Source organism: Onychostruthus taczanowskii, unplaced genomic scaffold, assembly GCF_017590055.1.
Source record: "Onychostruthus taczanowskii isolate IOZ18803 unplaced genomic scaffold, ASM1759005v1 scaffold20, whole genome shotgun sequence".
NCBI classification, from domain to species: Eukaryota; Metazoa; Chordata; class Aves; order Passeriformes; family Passeridae; genus Onychostruthus; species Onychostruthus taczanowskii.
Window position 1 is genome coordinate 4900065 of NW_024499240.1, and position 25927 is coordinate 4925991.

At 39.7% G+C, this 25927-nt stretch overlaps 1 protein-coding gene across 1 annotated transcript in view; it reads left to right on the forward strand.

Moving 5' to 3' along the window:
- The window catches only part of RAPGEF4 (Rap guanine nucleotide exchange factor 4), a 144105-nt gene that overhangs the window by 113207 nt on the left and 4971 nt on the right, over nucleotides 1–25927 (forward strand). The window contains exons 18-29 of the mRNA XM_041403679.1: nucleotides 1877–2027; nucleotides 3216–3304; nucleotides 3752–3782; nucleotides 4023–4101; nucleotides 5271–5417; nucleotides 6580–6677; nucleotides 9662–9787; nucleotides 10253–10431; nucleotides 15977–16067; nucleotides 18306–18356; nucleotides 19003–19090; nucleotides 19425–19489. Coding sequence (XP_041259613.1) covers nucleotides 1877–2027; nucleotides 3216–3304; nucleotides 3752–3782; nucleotides 4023–4101; nucleotides 5271–5417; nucleotides 6580–6677; nucleotides 9662–9787; nucleotides 10253–10431; nucleotides 15977–16067; nucleotides 18306–18356; nucleotides 19003–19090; nucleotides 19425–19489 — 1195 coding nt within the window. The remainder of the gene's footprint in view (nucleotides 1–1876; nucleotides 2028–3215; nucleotides 3305–3751; nucleotides 3783–4022; nucleotides 4102–5270; nucleotides 5418–6579; nucleotides 6678–9661; nucleotides 9788–10252; nucleotides 10432–15976; nucleotides 16068–18305; nucleotides 18357–19002; nucleotides 19091–19424; nucleotides 19490–25927) is intronic.

Sequence of the window (25927 nt, forward strand, 5' to 3'; positions counted from 1 at the left end):
ATGCTAGGGAAAATTAGAAATATATTGAGCTCTTACCATATTGGTGTTGATAAATATTTTGCAATTATCTGACACTTGTTGCAAGTATACATCACAGTTTATTTCAGATTGCAATCTGTAGTGACGCTGCATCCTGAAGATCACATAAAAATGTGAGAACCCTTCGTTGAATTTCCCTGTGATAATGTTAATAAAAATCAATGCAAATGAGCAGTAAAAATACAGAAAAATTACTAGTGCCTGTGGTGAGTCAGTTAATAAGAAAGGAAAAATACATTAAATAATTATAGTGTTTGAAAGGTAAATATGGCATGAGAAAAATGACTCAGTAGAATATTAAACTTGCTCCCCAAGCCATTGCAGCACATAACTTACAATGAATTATTTACTTCTTATGACCTTCTGACTTACTTTCTGCCTTAATTATACTGTCGTGTTCAGTTTTCTACTAATTTTAAACCTTTCCAAATGAAATTAAAATGCAGATTTCTGAAAGTTTGTCAGTCAAATGAGTGCCCCAGTAACCTTCATACAGAATTTAAAATCTCTGCAAGGGCTTTGGGCCATAGGATCGTTTCAAAGTGTGATTTAATAGGTAATTTTCCCCATTGCATTTTGTTTATAGTATTGTTAGAGAAATTTTTCTAAATTAGAAGCTTAGAATAAATATCTTATATCATTTGTATTCCTCATTAATAATTTTATTTTTCTAATTAGTATTTTAAAATATTTTGGTACAGCACCTGAAGGTGCATCTTGAAAGGATGCAAGGATGCTGGACATGGCTGTGAGGGAGTATGTCAGTATTTTAATGTTACATGTTATTATGTAATTGTGAATAGCATTACTCAAGGCAGTCCAGAATCAGAATTCCAGTAACTGGGAAGCAAAGTTGAAGATGTAACTGGACTCATTTGGTGCTTACTTTCCACTCAGCTGTCAGTTTATTTGAACAGTTGAAATATATATTGTTAACCTTTTTTCAGTGAAAAATAGACACACAAATTGTCATATCCTGTTTATTCTGGAGATACTTCATTATGACATGTTAAAGGCCCAAATTATCTCAATATTACCCATTGTGCCTTTACATTTTTTCTTTTTTTTTTTTTTTCTTTCACTAAATGTTATTTTTGGCCTTTAAGCTATTTGTCTATTTTTGTAATGTTGACACTTTGCCTTTAAAAAGGTCAATGAAATGTTCTCAATTTTTTCTTATTGTTCATCAAAAAACAACTTTCACAAAGTATTATGTTCAAAATACACTTTATTTGACATAGTGGAAATGTCTGATTTCCTCATGACAATGAGGTTCCTACCAAATTTATTATTTTACCCTGTGTTTCTATAGTCAGTTTAGGCTGTAAATGTCAAAGTCCCCCTCCCTTAATGGGCCTGAGATTCATTTTGAGTTGCAATAACTTGTAAAAAACAAAAGGAATAACACTGGTGGTTCATTCTGGTAGTCTTCCTCACAAATGGAAAATTGGAATTGTTAATAAACACAAAGTGACATTTTTCTTTTGCTTCAACTGTCTCTGAAGAGGAACAGAGAAATATCCTTCTTCAGCCTCCATGGTTAATCCTCTTTGTTGTACCAAGTGTCATTTCTGTTCTGTTCCCCTACTGCAACCATCTCTGTGGTGGAACTGTGATCCCTCCTGTGCTCTTCAGAAAATTCACTTTCATTTTACTTTTTAGTATTAACATGAAAAGTTTGCAAATTGTTATGCTAGTGGATGTTAGAATTTAGAAGTGTATATTGGAAAGTTACGTTTGGGCACCCTGAAAGTGTTTTGTTGGAAGTCAGTTGCTCGTGAATTCATACTGGGTTTGATATTTTCAATCACTCATGTTTTCCTTGACACTGGGGCACCTATCATGCCCAGCCTTCTCAGGGTACAGAGCAGGAGAAAATGGATTATGCCCTCAACAATAAAAGGCGAGTCATTCGACTGGTTCTGCAGTGGGCCGCATTATATGGAGATTTACTGCAAGAAGATGAAGCAGCAATGGCCTTTTTGGAGGTATAAAGGAGTCATTGTATCACTGAAGTGAAAGAGATCATTTCAAAGTGCAAAGTTAATTTCATTTTATGATCAGTTTGGCTGCAGACAGTAAAGGCACCACAACAGTGTTTGAACCACTGCCAGCCTCTGGACCTCTGAAAATAGTGTTGCAGATCCCTTTCAAAGCACTGCATGAGTACCTTGTGTTATAGCAGTGGCTGAATTTGCTTTTTCCAGTATTTTCTTCTGCATGGTTCAGGGGCTCTACAGCTTGAACTGGAGGGCTGTTTATGCCTGCTTGAGGTGTGCCAGGCAGGAGCTGGAGGGCTGCCACTCTACAGAACCAAAATTCCTTTTCATTTGAATGAAAGCTGTACTGCAGCTATTGGAACTTAAGATCTTTGTTTTCACAACCCTTGTAAATGCTTTGAGGTAGCTGCCATATCCTTGGATTTTTAAGATAAGAATGCCAATGTAATGTTAAATGATTGGGATTGCCATTCTTATTATATATGGTGTTTATGGAACAGAATCCCATATGTTACTGGCTGAATGAAAGTTCTTGTTCTAAAGAGCTTAAAACTGAATCTAACATTTAGCAGAGTGGAACAGAGAGGGGCTTTAAGAGTTGTAGACCCCCCATATGGGAAAGCTTTTCAAGCTTTGGAGATGACACAGACTTTCATTAGTGCAGAAGTTAAAGAACGATCACTAGTTGCAAGCACAGAGATCCTTCTTAGGGACAGTTTTATGTAGATATAACAGGAAGAGATTTGAGGAGGGTTTAAAAGTGGGTAATACTGTAATGGATTAGAGTAGCTCAGACTCAGTGACTCAGGAGCAAATCAAGCACTAAAGACTACAACAGCAATGAATAAAAAAACCTACCATGCTAGATTATTTTTGGATTTTTTAGGCTTTATCCTTGACAGTGTGAAAATGCAGGTTTTACACAGGCAGCCAGTGGTTACAGAGTGAGCTAAGGAACCTCATCAAACTTCCCTTCTGCATGTATAACTCTTGCTTTAAATCAGCTGGAGGTAAACAAGTAGAAGTAATAGAGGGTTGGGCCCAGCATGTGTTCCTCTATGCAGATTATCATTCTTTACAATCATTAAGCTATTAGATGTCATCTCATAATCCTCTCTCCTGAGTACTACTCATTTACCCTATAGTTATTTAAAGACTATTCTGTATCATTTACAGGAATTTTATGTATCTGTATCAGATGATACCAGAATGATTGCAGCACTAAAGGAGCAACTTCCAGAGCTAGAGAAAATTGTAAAGCAAATGTAAGCATAGTTTTTGATTTTTTTCCTTCCCCTGCCCTTTTCCTCAGTAAATTGATGAAGAAAATTTATTGGTTTTATCTATTAAAAAGCCATTTTGTGAGTGACACTCAGTTATATGAAATTGAAAGTTTGCATGCAAGCTTATTTGAATTATTGTCTATGGCCCCCTTTTCCACATCATTCTTACAAACACCATACCCTCACTGAGAGATTGACAGAAGCTTATTTCCTGCTTACATGAACTTTGTATAATATTTTTTCTTCCTTGGTCATAGATTAACTGTGGTATCATTTAGTCTTTTCATATGTAAATAAGATTATATTGATATGCTAGTTTGACAAGTGGTCCATGTTCTATAGGTGATTTTGTACACAAAATCTTCCAGGCAATATTTCATTGCATATGAAATATTCATACAGCATATTCTATCCTTTATCTTTTTATAGTTCTGAAGAACCTAAAGCACCACAAAAGAAGGTAAGAAAATTTATTTGTTCATTTTCTCAAGTAAAATCTTAAGCAAGCAAATTCATAAGCATCTTCTCTTTAGTAGTCACGGATATATTAAAAAAAACACATTGAGAGATAGCTTTTAACATTGTCAGATTTCGCATTGCTACTCTTATACCTGCCATTGGATGCAAGGGATGTATTGTAGTTCATGTGTACCACATGTTTATTCTTGCATTAATGTGAGTATCAATGATTCATTTTCAGCACAAAGTTCTTCTGCAGCTGTTCAACACCAGTGATGACAGAGCACAGAAACGTCAGCCTATCAGGGGCAGTGATGAAGGTGAGTTTCTTCTCTGCTAAGTTTTCTTGAGCCACTGACATCTATATAAATTTGTATGTCTCAAAAAAAGGTCTAAAAATAAATGAAAGTACCTACCTAGAATTTTGAAGCCTGGCCTGAAACAAACTCTCTTTTCTTTTGCTTGCCCACTCTTCTCTGTTGTTGGTTTGAGGCGCTCCTGGGGTTTTCCCTTAGAGTCTTGTGCTACCAAACACTGCTTCCTCAGAGGAAGATGTAAAAACCATTAAAACAAGGAGTGAACAAAACAGGGAAGAACCAATAAGACACTGTAGTGCAGGTAATGGCAGTGCAATAAAGAGTGGAAGCTGTAGGTCATGTTTGAGCCTCTGTCTCCCGTATGCAGTTAGAGCTAACATGTACAGCTGTTCTTTGCAAAGTAGGAGTGGAGCAGATAATCATGCCATGGACCATGGATCTAGAATCCGAGAATCTAGGCACGCAGCCTAAAAACCAAAATCTGCTGGTTTGCCCTGTTGGTGCTGTTTGATTCTCTGAAGAGATGAAGATAAAATTTACAGCAGTGTATGAGAATGTCATTTTCAGATTACTGATAAGGTACTCTTAATGGTTGTTTTGTGGAACTTCATCACCTAAACCAGCTGCTTCTTCAACATGTTTGATATTAAAGGATGGCTCTTGATAATGAACAGCAGTAAAAACAAGGTAACAAAATTCAAGGTCATGTAGCTGAGAAAGCTGGTGGCAGAAATCAGACCATTAGAAGAACCATGTTAAAATCTGGAACTAACTATATGAACAGCAGACATCCTGCCAGTCATGCAGCTTCTGTTGTCAATAGTGGTGTTTCTAGGCCTGCAAAGAGGGAAACAGTTCCTGCTGCCTGGGAAATACTGCCTCTTGTGTCTGTCCAGACAGGCAGTAACTGCTATTTCCATATAGCTGCACTTTCTCATTCATAGGACAGGCACTGTCCTGAACACTGAAAATCCAAAATCCAGAACTCTGAGAAATCAGAGATTTCTGTTCTAGAAATAGTAGAGCATCTGAGGAATGGGGAGCTATGTAGTGATTTATTGTTTCTTTGTTTCATTTTGTGAAGAGTGGTTACTGAAGTTAAAGTAATTTGTATGGTAAATGAGTTTTTTTTTTACATGTGGAATAAGCCGTGCAATGTTTTTTTTCTTTAGTTCTGTTTAAGGTGTACTGCATAGACCAAACCTACACCACTATCCGCGTGCCAGTGTCTTCTTCTGTGAAGGAAGTGATCAGTGCAGTAGCAGACAAGCTGGGCTCTGGAGAAGGCCTCATCATAGTAAAGATGAGTTCAGGAGGAGGTACTGTACTTACATCATCTTAAGCACTCCTCAGTTATGGTGAAGCCGAATTTTGGAGGGATTGAAAGACCAGTTCAGTCAAGGTTTTCTACCCATGTGCATGTTCAGCTGTCACACAAGTCCTAATGAGAGGCAAGTCCTTCCTCTACTGCAGCCACAGACTGCAGCTCACGTGGGACACAGGACCAGTGGAGAAGCTTGGGTATCTGCATGTTACAGAGCACAGCTACCTCGATTTTCCTTTGCTGTTCAACTTGTAAGAGTTTTTAACAACAGAAATAGGAGGCAAGTGTGGATAAATTCATACGAGACTCAAAATCGGTAATGTCAGAAAACACTGCAGTGCCAACATTCTGGCAGTGGTCACTACCATTTTGGCTGCTCTGTCTATGCAAACCATTGAAGAGCAACTTAGTGCAAAACACACAGACCTGGTGTTTGCAGAGGGTCAGGGATCAGGCCCCCCTCTAGGCTGTGGAAATGAGAGTCACTGGCTGGTGAATTCTGCTGGAGAATTGGTGTGGCTCAAGTGCTTTGGTTGAGTATGACTCTGTGGAGACACACAGAGGTAATGAGAGCTGCATTGGAAGGCATTTTTGCAAACAGTGGAGCCTGCCAAAAATGGCTCACTTCCTGAGAACTGACACCAGGCAGCTTTACTTTTTACAGTTGAAGCAATTTTTTGTCAGATTTGCTGACCACCAACATCTGCTGGAAGAGACTGTTTTGTAAGTTACTTCATTATCTTTTTTTACCTGTGGTATGATGCTATTTTAGAAATGTTGTGATGCATTTCCATCGCCTCCTTGAGCAGTTACTGCCTTCCAGAGCAATTTCTTTTAAGGACAGCTCTCCAAATGCTTACAGCGCAGCAATGAATGAATGGGCTCCCTAATTAAACTTAATTTTTGCAGGTAGTTTCTGGTGATAGCAGCACAGGCTTCTTGACCTGTCTGTACAGTTTGGGACTGGGATTCTGGTTGCATAGGAGACTGGTTTGGGCTGAGCTTACATTTCTTCAGTAAAGAGGATCTTGCTGTCTTCTGTATCCTGAATACTTGGCTTACTGGGCAAAATTTGTTCCCAGAAGGGTGATCTCTGCAGCTGGTAGATCAATCCTGCAGTAAATTGTACTTAATAATAATTTGTTTCATTTTTACAGAAAAGGTTGTGCTCAAGCCTCACGATGTTTCGGTGTTCACCACTCTGAGTGTTAATGGCCGGCTGTTTGCCTGCCCTCGGGATCAGTTCGATTCTTTGGTATGTATGTGTGCAGTGCTCAGGAATGGCAGGGCTTTGCTTTGTTTGAACACCTGGCCCTTTTTGCATTATCCACACTTCAGATAAAAACTAGTGGAAACATTCACAGTAAAGGGCTTGTCACACTGCAGTAGGATGAGCCCTGAAAATAAAACAAGCTGATGTTCTAATTCCCTAAAGTAGACCAGAAATCCATCCATCTGATCTGCATAACAGAACTTGATCCCAGTACTCTCTCTGTCACACTGAGCATTTAGGAAGAGCTGAGTATTGTCACCAAGACATGCAGTAATTCTTCATTACAGAATTATCTCCTCAAAGTCATATATATAAAGAGATATATTTTCTAGGATAAGTGTTATCAATTAAAGCATTCTGGAGATTTGATTCCAGCAGTAAATTCCTTATTTTTTTTTTTTTATTTCTCATCCCCACAAAATACTGTGTCAAAATCTGAGATAATTCTAAGTAGAATCACAGAAAATATTCCTGGTAGAAAGTCTGTTTTTTTCTTAGGTAGAATTGCTCATAAGTACTTACAGTTTATACAGTCATTCTAGCGATCTCCATGGGGTCTGCTTTTATAGAGTTTGATTTGACTGTACTTTTTGTTCCTTTTATTTCATTAAAAACAAATGTCATTGCCAAGTCATGTCAGCATGAACTCTATTACTCCTAGCCTTGTTTCAGCCTCCTGTATGCTTTTAACAAGCCACTTAGTATGTATGCCTGATTTCTTTTATGGATATGGTAAAATCTATTCTTTGCTGCTGCTTTCAATTTAGTAACCAGGGAATGCACATCCAGCATATGTAGTTCCATGCAGAGATACCTCTTGTTCAGCTTATTAAATTCTGGTGTTCCCTTAAGGTTAATTAATCCTGCCAAGTAGATACCCTCATGGGGCATGCTACTGTAAAGCAGGGGTGTTGCATCAGTAAAACTGTGCTGGGTACTTATTTATGGCTCTGCATTGTCTATGTACACATAGCTTTCACAGCAATTTGTCTTGGCTTTCTGTACCTTTTCCCTGTGCTATTTACCATGCATCAAGTACTCAAAGTGCTGCAGGGAGCTCTAAGATACAAGGCTGCAATGTGCTACTTTTCATCAACTAGACTGAATTCAGTAAGAATTACAGAAGTACATTCAGCACCTTAAAAATGGTCCTCAGCATTGCATAGCAAATTACAACCCCTTATCAGCTGCATTTTTTCAAAGAGGTATAAACAAATCAAAAAATGTTACAGCTTTAGCTGCCTCCCAGTTTAATCCTTTCGCATTCCAGTTTCTGGCTGCTTCCTGTTCCTGAACATTTATCCACATTATATTTGGCAATTCCCATGTGAAAATTGTTCTGGGTAGATGAATTTTCAAATATGCTCTTGAGTTTGCATGTAAGTGCTTCTTTCCCAGTCTTGGAAAATATGTGTTTGTTATGGTAACAGCTATGTTGTGATCATCTCCAAATGGGGGAAAAAAGAAGTCTTTCAATCTGCAGGCAGTTCTCTTTCCACAGATGTCCATAAGTTAGAATTTTCTACACAAAGCTGCTGTACTTTTATTTCATATGTTGTCATAAACTGAAGAAATGTTGTGTTTGTGCAAATCCCAATTCAAAGCAATCTGCAGTTTTTGGTAATATTAATTTTTTTAGAGAATACTTTTCTACTATTTTTTTAAATTATAGATGAAGCTTTTAAGGTGATAATGTTCATGATTTAGTTAAGTTTTTTTTAGTTAGTTGACGATGATAATTGAAAGTTTTTCCTAAGGTACAAAGCAAGAATTCACACAGCAGTAAAACCCCTACACACTGTGTGCTACTGAGAAAGTGATTTGATATATTAATCCAGTCAGACTTATTTCTGTTGCTAGTATATTACTCTTATATAAAATAGGATTCATTTAGTAGGCTCATTTCTTATATCGCAGCATCTAAATATGGTGTGTCAATGTGGCAGACTGCACTGAGTTTGTCCTGGGAAAGCAGCCCGCTGACAATGCCGTGCTCCATCATTCCGTGGTTAACAAAGGCGGTGAGGAGTTGGGACAGCGGCGTGTGAGCTCTGCCGCCCTCTCCCGGAGCAGGAGCGGGGACCGCGCGTCCGCGGCCGCCTCTGCGGGGCTTTCACCCTCCCGTGTGCCGGGGGTGGCTGGCAGCATCTTAGCAGCGCTGGTTCAGACACTTCACCCTGATATCTACAACTGGCTACTTCACATCTGACTTGATCTCAAGCCATATTTTAAATCTCTGTTTAATACTTCACCCGTGTGCAAAATCATAGGTCATGTCTCATTTATTGGGTGGCATGGAAGTGCCTTTCAGAAATGGTTTGTACTTGGTTCTTTCTCATCTTGGTTCTTTATCGTTTTAATCGGCCTAGCCAGCAATTTGCAATCACAAATTGTGCATCCAGTTTGTGTACTGTCAAAGAGGAAGTATGAGGTTTATTTTATAAACTATCAGAAGATCTTGCAATCACTGCAGATTTCTGAAGCATGCTAGATGTAGCAATTCTCATCATTAGGATCAGGAATGTGTAAAAGTATTTGGCTTGTCCTTGGTGGCCTAGTTATTTGTGTATGTGGAAAAGGGAACATAAAAGTTTTTTGGAAAGACCTATGCTCCTAAATAAACACACATGCTTTAGTTAGCACAACGTGTATTATAGATTCAGATTTTAGAACAATGTTAAAAATAACACACTGAGAACTGTATTATTTTCTTACAGGATCTCTGAAGAACTTTCAGAGTTTTCCTGACTATCCTGTGCATACTGGATACTGGTTTTGCTGATTTCCTAATACCTACCTGTGTTTACAAGCAAATTTCAGTTTTACTGCAATTTCAGTTTTACTATTAGAAACATGATTAAGAAAGTGGTCACACTGAAAAAAACCTTAGAAGTATTATGGAATGAAAGCACCAACCATATGATTTAGCATGTCTAAAATATTTTTATAATATTTCTTGTTTGTAGGCACCATTGCCAGAACAAGAAGGACCATCTACTGGTACAGTAGGAACATTTGAACTGATGAGTTCCAAAGACTTAGCACATCAGATGACAATTTACGACTGGGAGCTCTTCAACTGTGTACATGAGGTATGAGGATCTATCTGTTCATCCGGTTAGAATCTATTAAAAAGTGTTTAACAGTACATAATGCACAGGTTTGTGCATTATTTCCAAAACCTTCTCTAAGCTTGATTTTCCAAAATTCTACAATAAAGCCACCTACAAGTTTTGAAGGTTTTAAGACATTCTTAATTTTATAGGCAAAATAGAAAAATAAAGTTAGACTTCGTCTGGACATATGCTGCTTGTTGAATTACTTTTGTTTGTTTTAAGGTATTAAGCTGTTTATATATAATCTGTAGTTACGCTTTTACTATGCCTCAGCTATTGTATACTGGATTTGTAACCTGAATCCTTGTCATCTGTGCAGCTATAAATGTAAACTGAACTGCAAAGCAAATTTCAGGCTAGATACATACCTGGTCAGTCTTGGTCTCTGTCCTTGAAGAAACACAACTTCAAAAAGAATTCCAAACTATTTTCTCTTTCCAGCTGGAATTGATCTATCACACTTTTGGAAGGCACAATTTTAAAAAGACCACAGCAAATCTGGACTTGTTTTTAAGAAGATTCAATGAAATTCAGTTCTGGGTGGTCACCGAGATTTGTCTTTGCTCTCAACTCAGCAAGCGTGTTCAGCTGTTAAAGAAATACATTAAGATAGCAGCCCAGTAAGTATGCAATCATGTGGGAGCTGGAAGTGAGGTTCAGTATAGTCAATGTGGTTTTATTTCCTCTTTTCAGACAGCCACAAAGAGTAGAGGTTAAAACATTCTCTATTTGATTATTCTGTCTGTTTTCTTATAGGGCTGTATAGAACCTTGTTAATACATATTCTTTCTTGTCCTACTGTCCATTGCTTCTTGATCTGTGATCTCTTAGGGCCATGTTTACACATGAAATTTGTGAGAAAATATATTTCAGTTCATTAGGAGAATCCTTCATTTACCCTTCCATACATTAGCAAATATTACTTTGTGAATTAGTAAATATTAACAAAATTCAGCCCAATTTTCCTGAGAACACAAATGTTTCTGGTTCTGCTCAGGAGAACCATTCTCAGAATTGCCCTGAGTGGGAAAACCAAGAGGGGAGAGTAAGGAGATGTAGCATGGAGATGATAACACTCATGTTACTTTCATTCTGTTTGGGATTTCCAGCAAGTTTGCTGATGATACAAAGTGTAGGGTCCTGCACCTGGGGAAGAGGAGCCCCAAGAAGCAGCACAGATTGGGGGCTGACCTACTAAGGAATAGCTCTGCAGAGAGGGACTGGAACTGTTGGTAGATGACAAGGTGACCATGAGCCAGCAGTGGGCCCTGGGGGCCAGTGGGATCATGGGTGCACCGGGAAAAGTGTGGCCAGCAAGTCAAGGGAGGTGTTCCTCCTGCTCTATTCAGCCCTGGGGAGGCCACATCTGGAATGCTGTGCCCAGTTCTGGGCTCTTCAGCACAAGAGAGACAAGGGGCTACTGGAGAGGGTCCAGTGGAGGCCACAGAGATGATATGGGGTCTGGAGCATCTCTCATAGGAGGAGAGCGCGCAGGAGCGGGGCCTGGGTAGTCTAGAGAAAAGTAGACTGAGAGGAGATCTCATCCATACATTCAAATATCTTGAAGAGTGATGCCAAAAGAAGTTCCAGACCCTTTTCAGTGGTGTCCAGTGACAGGATGAGGAGCAAGGGCCTTAAACTAAAACACAAGGACTTTCACCTCAGCATGAGGAATAACTTTATGTTGAGGGTGGCAGAGCACTGGAACAGGCTGCCTAGGGAGTTCGTGGAGTCTCCCTGTCCATAGAGACATTCAAAATCCAGCTGGACACAGTCCTGTGTCACCTGCTCCAGATGACCCTGCCTTGGCAAGGGGGTAGGACCAGATGATCTCCAGAGGTCCCCTCCAACCTAGCGCAAGGCCTAACAATTCTGTGATTCTGTGATTTTTTTTTTCTCACACATTTAAAATGCAATATATGAATGTCCTCTCTTGTTACTAACTGCTGGGTCTGAGGTTGGATAGCAGGCATTCTTTCTGTCTTCCTGTATTGCTATCCAAATTTAAACTGTTTGGAACCTTCATGCCAGAGATGTCAGCCTTGACTCCCTAAACTCAAGAGCAAAGCAGTGACTGACTTCATAGGGAGCAGAGGTATATCCATGCCCTGCATGGGTACAGATTTTTATTATTGTTACACTCTCCCTCCCTTTCCAGCTCATGGTGTATTTAATGATGTCTGAAAAACAGTTTGCTGAGGTTTGTAGTGTTTCTTTACAGCTCTGGGCATTGTAGCTAGAAGCCTTTAGGCAGTTCTACCAACAGAGATGTTGTTACTTGCAGTTGAACCAAGGTTTCAACTTTTTTGCATTGTTACGTGAAGTTGTGTAAAGGAAAAGATTACTATTGCTTCCGTGATGCTGCCCTCCTCCCAGTTAGTAACTGCACACCGCTGAAGTGTTCACATCAAAACTGGGGATCAGTGTGGCTCCTTCCTCCAGGACACCCTGCTCTGCAAGTACCAGCTTCCTTCTGGGATCTACTTTGGGCCCTGCAGTTGGATTACGGCTGGTCAAAGCTGTAGGTTTTAAAAATCTGGTGGTGGGCATGCAGGATCAGTTTTATATTTAGAACAGAGGACAGAATTTACCTCTTTGGTTTCTAAAAATACACGCAGCACATATTCCATTATCTCACTGCACAGCCCAGGAGTGGGAAGCAGCAGCCGGCCTGGCGGGCTGTGCCCAGGAGAGGGCAGTGGCACCCACACAGACGTCGGGGTCTTTCCTAATCTCAGGCATGAAACGAGAATATGTTGAAATGTGGTCATTAAGATACAATAGTAATTTCCATAAACACTTGAAATCAAGTATCCTAAAAATTACAGTTAAATATCTCCTTAATAAACTGCCCTAGCCTGTGAGTTCCTCCGAGTCATGGGTTTAATCTTGTGCTATTTACAACAGCCTGACAACCTCCTGTTTACTTCCATGTTTCTGGTATCACTACAACGCTAAAAATAAATAGCTAAAAGCAGTGTGCTCTGCTGGGTTCTCTTTGTCTCCGAAAAGCAGAGAAATCCAAAGCACAAGATTTTCCTCTGTACAAACCAAGAGGGCAGGTTTAATTCCAGCTGCTGGAAAGGCACTGGGAAGTTTTGCCAGGCTGCTGCCCTCTGTGCAGTGCTGCCATGGTAACAGCTGCTACACATGCACTAAAACAAACACAAAGTGCACCGAAGTTAGAGAGGAGAAAAAGCCCAGACCTTGAAGCAATATCTTTGAGGAAGTTTTGCCTGTGAAGATCCTTGAGACCTAATGAGAACTTTACCCTACCTAGAAGTACTAGACTCATTAGAAAGTGTTCAGGGAGAACAGCTCAGTGCTGCACTATTAATCTTAGGCATGACTGGTGGTAACGAGATGCCTTGCACGTACTCATTTTCAAAGATAACTGCTACTGAGAAGCTTTTTTCAGTTCTGTGGCTTGAGGTGCAGATATCATTGCAGAAGGCACATCATTTTGTGTCTGCCACCCCATGCACCCTTGATGTGTGCTCCCAGTCTGTGCAGGCAAGCGCAAGGCCAAGTGCTGGCTCCAAGTGCTGTGCACATGTGCTTTCAGTTCCAGGAGCCAGTGTCGCTTTAGCATCTGTTGGAAAAGGATGTAGAGGTTACCAGGTTCATCTCTTTTCTCCAGCTATTGTAGGAATAAAGTTTCAAACAAAGGGAAGAAGTGAACTGTATTTCCAACAGTGAGTTCTTCCCATATTAATTGTATAAGAAAGTCCTTCTGGGATGTGCTTGCACATGCTCTTAATGGATATCTGCAAATGCAGTTTGTGTGTATTTCCTCTTTGCAGATATATCCACAGGCTATTTAGCAGCCTTCTTGTGTATCAGTGTACTCAGACACTTTCATTCAGTTTTTGAAAATCATTCTTTCTGTACATGTGCATATGTTATAAGCCCAAGGAGCCTGTGAGAAATCTCTGAAATGTGTGTTTATAGAGAAAATGGCAAGATGAATATGCTTGTGTAAGTACAAAGAGACTTTAACCACATGCATGTTTGTTTTGGAGACCAGAGTGTGTGTGTGTGTGTGTTTGCTATTCATCCTAATGGGAAGATGTTTCTGGTACAGTCCATTCTGTGAGGCAGAGGGACCTCTGCTCTGAGGTGGTGCTTTAGAGGATCCACTTTTTGACATTTTACATGGAGTTTATATGCAGTAGAGCAATGGAGCATTGTTTCTAGTGTCTTACAGGGGTCCTTTATCTGGAACTGAGCTATTTATTTTTACTGAGCTTGTAGAATTTACTGAATATCTGAGGTAGAACATTTTGTATCTGTATGGATTTTAACTGGGACTTCATCAAACTGTATTCCTTAACAGGGTATTTGGCAAAACATTTCCTTTTTAATATGAAGATACATTCAAATTAAATATTGCAGATACAGTTGCAGCTGCCTACTTTGTTTGAGCACTAGTGCTGTGTGTTGCTAATTATTTTACCCTGCCATAATTTTGTCATAGGCTGTGGACAGATATCTCTTTATGGATTTACTTGTGCCTAGGGAAGAGGTTATCACTGACAGCCCATCCTGTCTGCTTTTCATCTTTATCTCCCCTCAGATCCACTAATGAGGCACTCCCTGACCTGGACTAGTAGATTAAGTTGGTGTAGCTTTAGCATTTCAGTTTATCCGTTCTACCCTTGCTCACTGTCGCTAATCTGATGTGGGAGAATTTGTATGAGCAGCTCTGCCAGAAGATCTGAGAAGGCATCAATCTCCCAACAGACAAACCAGCATATGGGAGAGATCATCTATTCACATGCTCAGTGTTCACACGATGCAGACACAAGTGAGGCCAAGATCTCAAGGACTCACTTGCTCAATACATCCATATCTGGTAAAATGGAGGTACAGAAAGAATAGAATGGTATGGATGATGGAGAATAGGATGATGTGGCAATTATGAGGTCAGTAGGATGAGATGATTGTACTAATTTTGTCTGAAGCTAAGGATACCTCAGAGAAGCTAAGAGCTTCAATAATGAATTTAAAATATGAGAATCATAGATTGAATCTTGTTAAAGTTTTCTTGGTAAATCACAGAATCCTAGAATAGTTTGGGTTGGAAAGGACCATAAAGATCATTGAGTTCCAACCCCCTTGCCATGGGCAGGAACACCTTCTACTAGACCAACTTGCTTAAAGCCCCATCCAACCTGGTCTTGGTCCCTTCCAGGAATGGGGGAGCCACAACTTCTCTGGGCAGGCTGTTCAGTGTCTCACCACATCAGTGCCCTCCTTTGCACTCACTCCAGCAGATCCATGTCCTTCATATGCTGGAGTTCCAGAGCTGCTGGACACAGCTCTGCAGGTGGGTTCTCACAAGAACAGAAGGGGAGAGCCACCTCCCTTGGCCTATTGAGTCAGTGAGCCACTGATGCAGACCCAGCTGAGCAGTTGTGTTGACTATGCCCATCAGATTGTATCTACTCCTTCATATGACATGTTGGGATCTTCCATAGCACTCAATTACATGTTCCAGTTTTTCCTGACTGATAGCAAAATCCTTCTTTGCCTTAGAGATGGTGTGTGACCTGGAGCTCCTTTTGCCCAGGACCTCTTTAATGAAGCTGGTGACAAAGGGCTGCTCTTTTCCTGAAACATACTAGAAGTCCCAGAATCTATAATAGAAATCCTATACTGCAGGAGAGGTCGCTGGCATGGGGCATCTCTAGACAGCTGGTCTTCTCCCTTTAAAAAGACTCAGTGGCCCTGTAAACTGCAATGAAGATTGCCTAAAGAGAGCTTCAAGCATTCATTAGCTGTTCAGGAGCTGTCAGCAAGTTCTGCAGCAAATGAAGCTATAAACACTTGTTTGCACTGTTTCTGGTATCCCTTGGGAGTGAATTGAGCCCAAAGACTGTGTTTCTGGGTGGAGAATTGCTTCAAAGACTAGAAGTCCTTGCAGAAGCTGTCACCCAGTGAAGTAGAAGGAGGAAAGTCATTTTATGAGAGAAGGGAAAGAAGCCTCCAAAGTGTGGTGAAGTGCTAACACATTGGTGAAGAGGTGTGTGCAGGCATGCTGGCCAGGACTGCCTAAATTCAGTCACTTCTAAGCTAGATGTCTGGGTTCAGCTCTCTTAAGGTTGTCATAAGTACTGCACCGACTGATATATACAACTTAAAACCTGGTCCTTTGTGTTTCAGCTGTAAAGAATACAAAAATCTGAATTCCTTTTTTGCTATTATTATGGGACTGAGTAATGTTGCTGTGAGCCGTCTCTCATTAACCTGGGAGGTAAGTCTGCTAAAATCCTGTTCCAGGAAGCTTGAGGGGGACTTGTGCTTGTAGTTAGCAAAAATATGAATTGAGCCGTTATTATTGATAAAGCTAGATCTACTAATTCAGCTCCTGACCATAAGCCTTAGCTAAGGCTGGCAGTATTTATTAGTAAGGCAGTATAGTACACACATGGATGTGCTGAATACTCACAGGAGTTGACAAGAGTGACAACAGCAGATCCTATTGCTGAGCTAAACTGCCCAACAGGATGAGCAGGCTGGCCAGCTAACCTCTTAGATCAGCCCATCCTCTGTGTGCCTTCACTTCACTGATGGTTCAGTGAGATGACTCCACTGATAATTCTCTTAAATTCATCCTGTGCTTATACATATTATTTTCTGCTCTCCACAGGGACTCTGTTGCCCTGTTAAAATGTGGGTTTGTCCTAACCAGTTCTGGTTTTCTCTCTGACATGCATTTCCATGCGTACTGGCAGTTTGGTCTTCATTCTCAGAGCTTCCACCTTTTTCTGTGGCTTTGCTCTTTTGTATGAGTGTATAAGAAGGGTGCAGTGTCTAGCACAGTGTAACCACTAAGAACATGCTGGTTATCAAAAGCAGTACAGATTTAAATGTGCATGCATTTTGTTCATTAGAAATTCAGAATAATTAGCATGACTGAGGTTATTGATGCAACTGAGAGCAAAATTTGTACACCTTTAAAAATGTGCTCTTACATAGGAGATCAGACTAACATGTCTGAGAGTACACCAGTTCTGTTTTCAAAAGTACATGTATCATATAAAATCAGTGCTACAGGCAAAGATTTTCAGTTTCTCAAAATAATGACCCTTTATTTGTGGCTACTGAGAGGAGTTGGGAGAGCTGACACAGTACAGGACTGGTGAAGAAGGTATTGAATGCATATACTACATACAGCAATCTGAAATGGGGACCAAGTCTGAGCTGGTAGGGGGGCACAGATCATTTGTACATGTGGAGGGTTAACTTGAGATCATGGAAATTTTATCACACTCTGGTTCTGTAGAGCAGTTGGTTTAACAAGAGAATTTCTGCAATTTGATTTTTAGCCAGATATATACAGAAAATACGTAAAGACAAACAATACCAAGACCTGATTTTTTTTTTCTATATTATCATGCATTTACATTAGTTGCATGCAGAAATTAGATATTTGCAGGTGCAAATGTCCAATTATACCACTTATTTCACAAATACCTAATCTGCATGCATATGCAAACTAGGCACACAGTTGTTGACACACATCATTAAAAATTAGGCCCTTGCTGTGGCACAGTGTAAATAGCTTGCTAGGGTACACACTTCAAATGTAGAAATCATTGCAAAAAATCATTTCTGCACTATAAAGTCTCTATTAATTTTTAATGTTATCCACTGCTAATAGTAATCTGAAAAATTCAGATAGAAAAATACAGAGAAATGTTTTACTAAAAATAACTGATCTGTTCTGATGGTACATAAAAAATTACAGTGATCTTTGAAACCAATTTATAACATATCTTATTGTCTTTAAAGTAAAGTGATTTAATCTGTGTAACATACTATGCATGAGGGGGAAAGAAAGTATTTAGTAAAGCCCATCTCATCTCAATCATTGCATGATCAACTGACCATTATTTATTTGTGTAGGTATTGTGGACTGAAAAAATATTCATTAATTTGTACCCCAGAAAGTGATGGAGGACCTTTGCTGCTGAGCATGTCAAGACTTTTACTAATAAATGCATCAGCATGAGCAAAAAAAAAACTCCTGGAAATGCCCAGGCCTGAATATGAATGTTTGCAAGGGCAGTTCATCATAGGTATGAATAATTAAAATGATCTGCCCCTATGCAAGCTGGGTGTAAATTATATTTTCAGGTAGGCTATAAGCAGGGATGTCCTGAAGGCATTCACATGAATTCCCACTTACATTCTGAATTCAGTGATTGCTATGTGAGCCAAACAAAAATCTGAATCTAAACATCCCAAAGGACTAAATTCAAGTCGGGGTTTAAATCAGGATCCAGGTTTCATGGCTGGTCCCGTCTCTATTTTTAATCTGGTTGCTAGGAAACATGTTGTATTTTAGATTAGCACATTGTTAGAAATATCTGGCAAAAAAAGAGCACTTTCCTGACTTAGGGCGTTGTAGAAGGAACTAGCATTTACAGTAAAATTATCACACTGATCGGATTTAATTAAGGTTTGCTATTTTTGTTTTTATTAACAGAAACTCCCAAGCAAGTTCAAGAAGATCTATGCAGAGTTTGAAAGCTTAATGGTGAATAGCAATAGATCCCTTATTCTATGCACAATCTGAGATAATTGAGTTTCTGATTTGAATTCCTTGATTCAGAACATTTTATATGTCCTTGTTTGACTTTAAGAAGTTTATGATCCCATTTTAGAGCTGCTAAAACAAGTATGTATGACTAATAAATTATACTCTTAGGAACCTACTCTGAGAGAACTTATGTACCACTCAAAGTTAATCTGGGAACTCAGAAAAGCTTTATCATTTGTTTTCCAATAGTACACATGGGAAATTCTATTTCTCAACCTGGATTTTTCCAGGCAATACATTCTACCGCTACAACATATGCAAAATTGGATCTGCAGCTGTAAGGAGGGAGGAAAAAATATTATATAAATACTAATAAATTCTTCTTTTATGAAGAATGTTTTTGTAATCGTATCTAACCTAGCTATTTGGCGTGAAAAAATGTTTGTGTTTAGTGGTTGCATTCTCATTGTGTAACCAGTCAGGGAGAATGGTAAAAGGTGTGTGAATTTACAGATGCGCTTTTAAAGTCACAGGAAAAAATAGGTTTTAATAAATGCCATGACATCTAGATTAATGCATATAGTGTCTTGATACATATAATAATACATATTAGTAATTATTTGATTTCTCTTTTTTTTGTAAGGATCCATCAAGAAACCATAGGGCCTACAGACTAACTGTAGCTAAATTGGACCCTCCAATAATTCCTTTCATGCCACTGCTTATAAAAGGTAAGCTTGGATGTTACCAGAATTATTAACTTGAAAGCTATTTGTCAAATATCTGAAGGATAAGAGTAGCAGCAAGAAAAAGCAAAAATCAATCTCAGTGTGAGGTATGATCTTTTTCCATTATGAAAAGCACGATACAGAGACAAGACAAACTGCTTTTGTACATCTGAATATCATACCTCAATTTTATTAGTCTTAGAAATGCTGCAAATTAAAACCTATTTTTTTTACTTTTCAGCTGCTACAATTTTTGTAAGGGTAGATAAAACATTCTGCTATTTTGTATGGTCATGATTCAGAAATGGGCTTTTACGTGTTTTTTATTTCTATACAGACATGACGTTTACTCATGAGGGAAACAAGACATTCACTGACAATCTAGTAAACTTCGAAAAAATGGTATGTATGACATGTTTGAAAGGAAACTTAAAAATACCTCCCTATTCACCTCTTCAAGAGTGAACTTCTCAACAGTGACTTTCAGGGCTAGAGAGAATGAAGGCAGGACCAAGACCTGGCAAAAATAGCCTGCATTGTACACAGAGCCTGGGGCCTCTGATTTTCTGCAAAACCTCACAGAGGTGGAGAATAAACTGCCCACTGAGCCATGCACAGCCAAAATATTTCCTAGGAGAAGGAGCATCAGGGACAGGAAGCAGAGCTGTTAGAGACACTTTTTAACAGTTTGGGACCAACCTGTGATTTTAACTGCTGTTCCTTCAAACAGGCCTGAACTGCCTCAGGCTTGGGATAGTTCTGCATTGCTCCTTGGAGAATGAAAAAAGCACTGAAAAGAACTTGCACAACATATATTTCTTCTTTCCCTTCACAAAAGAAAAGAGGAGTCTGTGGCTTGATTGCTTTCCTACTGGAAAGGAGAATCAGTGATAAAAGGCTGGAGTATACTCAAATTTTATATAAGTCCTGCACCTAAGCTGTTATAATTTCAAACACCATTGTCAAAAATTGCAGGCAGGCGACTTTCCACTGCAGAAGTCTCAACTGAAACTTGAGTTTCTCAGCAGTGAGAAGACATTTTCTGGGTTGCTAAGGACATGTTCCTCATTAGTGTGGTTAATGACACCTGTATCTGAGAACCTGCGTTAGCCAAACCCAGCTATGGCATCTGCGTAGCAAAAACAAACCTGACTTACTGCTCTGGCAGTCAGTAGTAAAATCACAGAATCACTAAGGTTGGAAAAGATCTCCAGGATCCCTGAATCCAACTCTTAGCCCAGCACCACTGGGTTCCCCAGTAAACCTTGTCCCTGAGTACCACATCTACATGCTCTTTGAACATTTCCAGGCCTAGTGATTCCACTACTTTCCTGGGCAGCCTATTCCAATGCCTGTCCACCCTTAAAGTGAAGAAATTTTTTCTCATATCCAGTCCAAACCTCCCCTGGCACAACTTGAGGCCATTTCCTCTCAGCCATTCAGCAGCCATGCTAGAGCATATTTCCTCTGGCACCTACATGTGCTTGTTCTTACAAGTACAGTAATCAGAACCACTCCATTCCACTGGAGTTACATAACTCCAGTTATTTCCACTGCACTGTGGAGGCGTTTGTCTGACCCTCTGAGCACTGATAACTGCAGAGGGGAAAAGAGGAGTACTTTAAGCTCTTTAAAAAACTTCACAGAAAAGTGATCATCACTGAGTGAATTCTCTTAGATTTTAATCTGTAGCTCCAGGAGAGTCTCTGTCCTTGGTTGAAAAGATGAGACATTTTGTAAATAAATGGCAGTGCTAATGCCTGAGTAAGGGCCTGACCTCACTTTGCAATAATGGCATTCTGTAATTGCATATGCAGACTGTGTTGCCATCTCCTTCCAAAGGCCTTGAGCCTTCTACCTGCAGAAAAATACTTTTTTTCTGCACTGCCTGTTGTAATTAGGTATAGATATAACAGTACAGATAGTAAATACTTTGGGGAACACAGAAGGGATCTCAGACTTGGTTGGAACACCTCCAAACCAGAATGGATGGCAGTTGCATTGCTACAGCCATGGTTCTGTGGCTGGCTCCAACATCTCCACCTCACTTGGCCTGTTTACACCTCCTGAGCCAGAAGAGCCAGTACATCCACTGGCCTCAGAGCTCCGTGCTTCAACCTCTTTATGCCTCATTTTGTGTGAAAGCCATTACAGGAGGGAGGAGCTCTCCTGTAAGCACTTCCCATCGTTCAACACAGGCTTGTCATTTAAGAATAGTTCTGCACCACTCTGTACCACATTTTGGCACTCCCAAGGCCAAGAGTGAATCCTACAGCAGCTTAAACTGATCTTTATCTAAGATGCTGCAGGTCTGCCCTCTTTACCGTAGTCTGCTCATTGTCTTATCTTCATTACCTCCAGAAAAAGAGTTTACTAGTAGCACCCAAAAGTTTTAAATAATATTTTACACTGCAAGAATGTAGTACCAGTAATCTGAGTTTTGATCATTTTCATTAGGAGAGGAATGTGAAGATCAGTTAGTGTATTTTTGATGCTGCGTATTTTTTGCGGAATCAGTATTATGTCTCATTTTCTTCAACTCACCAGAAAGGGAAACATTCTCCTTTTTTAGTATTCTAAGCCTTTCTTCAGTTGGTATTCTACCTAAAAGCTCACTCTGCTTTTTCTCCAGGCCTTACTGCACGTATATCTTTCGTATCTTTATTGTTCTTCACTAGCTTTGCTGCATGCTTCTATGGTGCTTTTACTGCCTTTCTCAACCCGTAGCTGTTCACAGCAACCTATATTCAAATTCCACCCACATAATTCGTTCTAATCCTACTGTGGACCTGGCAGTTTTTAGCTTTTTGCATGTGTCATCAGGTCAAGCAAAGAAGAAAAGCCTACTGTTAAACCTCAGTCACTGCCGCCTACTTGCGTTAAGCTTAAAACTGTCATATCCACACATAATTGCCAGATATTAAACTGGGAAGACAAGACCACTCAGCCAGATACCACTCAGGTAAATTCTCCTCTCTTTTAAATAAGTATAAGCCCAAGGTGTTTTTGTGATGTTACTCTGCCATTTTCAGGAGAAAAGTAGGAACCGGATTTTTTCACAGGAATCATGCCCTGCCATTTGTTGTTTCTGTTTGTTCTGCTGCACGATGTTCTGTCCCAAGCAGATGGAGATTCCTTAGAGCATTGCTGGGACCCACTCTTCCTGATGTTTCTGAAACATTTTGGTTCTTTGCAAGATTGTTTCCATTTATGTTTGCTGAAGTTTATGAATAAAAATACCTGGGTAGTAGCCACTGGAGGAGGTGGGTCCCTCCGACTCCCATGTAAGCACGGTGATGAAACTGAGAACAGCCTCTGGCATTGCGTCTGCATTCTCACCACAGAGCCCTGATCCCGACAGCTGATGTGCTGCTGACAACTTTATTCCTGTAACTGGCAGCCAAAAGTAGAAGTTTGATCTAGTGGCATCTCTTCAGCTGAAACAGCTTCCTTTAAATCTTTCCTGTTTTGCAATGCTTCTGTTATTATTTATATTAAATGATGCATCTTAAAACATGCAGAAGCTGTCAGGCAGTGTCTGAGCCAGGAGCTCCCTGAGTGCCAGAAACAGCAAGGCCTGGTTTCCTAAACATTTGTGTTTCATGGCTGCTTGAGCTCTGCTCAGATCTCTCCTCGTGCCTGGGGCATGTGTTGTTTCTTCATGGCTGGGGAATTCTGTGTGAATAGGCTTTTGTCATAACATAGGAACTTGCACTACAGCCTTTTTCCTGAAGGAGACGAGAGGGCACTTACACAATCTTTCTCTTGTCCACAGCCATCTGTTTTCACAGAAAATTGGTAGGAGCTTTCTTGTGTTTGAAAACTCTGGGTTCTTTTTTCAAATTGAACAAAATTATCTAGAGAAGAAGGGAAAAACAGACAGATGGTGTTGAGCCACATTAGCCCAGTCTTTTTAAGCAACTCAAGCTAACAAAGAAAAAGACTGAGTCTATTTTTTCCTGCTACACTTTCCTATATATTGATCTTTTTGGTGGTGGAGTGACAGAACTGTGGTATTGGCAGTAGTAAGGGGACATCACTCTGCAGAGCATTGCTGAGCTTTACCTGCTCCTGCCTTTGTGACTGCCTGCTATTTCTTCCTCTTCCCCATCTCCTGATCCCCACAGATGCCTTATCTGGAGGAGGCTGTGAGGAGTGGGAGGACAGGGACACCTAGCCAGGGAAGAGAGTAACCATGTGTGGCAAAGCCACAGCAATGGGTAAAGAGGGAAGTTTGTAAACATAGCCATTTGGTTTGTACAAGACGTGGGTAAACAGTACTGAGCATGTCAGAAATAGGTATGCTCTTAGCCTTTGTATTTGCACTGTATTTGTGCTCTTTACTCATGCCAGTGCATGAAGCCTTAAAATCCAGCCTGGAAAATTTCATTTATGCATTTGTCAATAAGTAGGCAAAATTACTAAATTACTGGTCTTTGTAGTGTAAGTCTTTGGTAAAAGGCTTTGTCTTCAATAGCAAACAAGATATGGTTTAAGAGAAGTATTGAATGTATTTTAATTATCTCACTGCAAGAAGCTGATGGGGAGAGGCTGCAAGCTGTTTCCACCATGGTGTTGCTCAGATGTACATTTTAGTTTGGCATATATGACATGATACCAAACCACCACATCTCTTCTCCCCTAGTGACTTGACAGTACATGTTAGTTGTAAATGTGCTGTCAGAAGACTCATCTATGTAATAACTGAAGAGGTATTTATTACAGAGGAGCAAAACTTTTAAAGCTTTTTAAATACTGTAGTTTTAGTTTGGAAGGTGGGGAATGTTTTGAGAGCTCAAGTACATGAAAGATGCAAAGATGGCAGAAGGCTGCAAACACAATTAGTTTGTGACCTAGACCCTCTTCTCAGGTGAAGGCAAGCACCCAAATAGTACCAGTAGTAATAGCTCCTGTAAACTCTGTATGATTTAGCAATCATACAGAGTTTACACAAGAAAGCTCCTACCAATTTTCTGTGAAAACAGATGGCTGTGGACAAGAGAAAGATTGTGTAAGTGCCCTCTCGTCTGATAGAGGATAACCTACAACCTGCAGCACATGGCAATACATACCATTTAAGTGACACTGCTTTTATAGCTAAATATTTAGAAAAAATTTACAAGTGCTTTCCTAGAATTAGGTCTTGGCAGGGAAAGAAGACAGAGGAAAGTGAGGAAAGTACTGAGCACGACTGTCCTTAGGGACAGGCAGTATTTCATACTCTTGACCACTTACTGATTTTTTTTTTTTAAACCTCAGCTGCCTAATTGCACTCTGACTGCCAGTACAGAATTTTGTATTCATAGACAAAAGGAAGATGCAATTAATTAGGAACTTTATCAGTGCCATTTCTCAAATCATCAGAGAGCCTGAACAAAGATTACTTTCTGTGGCACCTTCTCCATATGACATTACCCAGCATTATCTCAGGAGTAACACCTGTAGAGGGAGCAGAAGTCAGGAAAAAGCTCTGAAAGTGCTGACCTGCCATGGCAGCACAAGATAGTGCCATGGTGCTGACCACTGATGCTTCTTTTTGTCAAGCCTCTTCACCCTTCAGGTGCAACAAGAGGATTAGAGAATTCGTGCATATTTGTTTTCAGGTTTTGTGGAGATGAACAAAAGGGAATTCACACTCTTATCCATATGCAAAAAAGGGGGCAAACATTCTTTAATTTTTGGAACATAAAGATTATGCAAAAAGTGTGTGACTAAAGCCCTTAGTAGTTTTCAATAGCATATATGAATATTTATAATATTTAGCAACCTGGCTTTGGAATGGATTAGAAGATAATGTGCTGGCCTGCTGCCACAATTCCAGACTGTAAAACTTGAAAGGGTATTGTTGTGTATACACAGCATGCTGGTAGTAGCCATTATTTTTTATATTATGCAGTTGATTCTATTTCAGAAAGATCCAAATTTAGGTTTGTATGGCTTTTTGATCGTGGTCTTGCTTAGCACTGTGAGTAAACATAGGTTAATCTTTGCAGGCATTGAGTAGAGGTAATCCTCTATTTGAAGAAAAACTGTAAGGAGCAGGCAATTAAACTTCCATCTGAACATTTTTTCTGTCCATATTTCTAGTTTTCTTGCATCAAAAGAAGACAATTTAACTTATCTACGAGAGTGGGGAAGGGAAATTTCACTTTGTTTCATAACCTGTTTTTCTGTTCACTTCGTACCTTACAAAGAGGAACTGTTAGGAGCTTAGACATTATGAGACAGTAGAACAGCACTTGGAAAAAAAGTAGTGTGAAAAGAGCTCTTCAAAGATACATAATGCTTCAGAATCTCCCCACTGGCTTGTGATGCTGTCTTTGGGCCACGTTTATTCAGCCTTAACACTCACTTCCTCATTGGTTTGTATTTCATCATTGCCAGGATAATTCTGAATGCAGAGATAGAATCACATCGCCCTCAGGAAAAGGCAAAGGAATCCTTTAAAATGAAGTCTTTCAGCCAACTGAAGGAATCCAGGCAGTTCAGCCTTTAACCAGAAGTCAGACAAGTCTCTTGCCACCTTCCATTTTTCCTTGCCTAGTAGAGCCCACATAATGGCAACTTTGAAAATAGCAAAAACTGTTTTGAAAACCTTCACTATACACCCATAATTTTTCTTTCAGTACAGAACTGCATTACAGTATTTATTCTGGATGTTCTGCTTTTTTTTGAGAACAAACTTCCCAGGAGAGAAAAAAGTAAAATTATTCCAAAGAACACTTTTTTGGATAAATCTCAGTTTTCACATATGAAGCTTAATAATAATAGCTCCAAAGATTATTATGAGATGAGGCTTCAAAACTTAAACACTTATAGGTATGAAAAATTAGGGTGTGT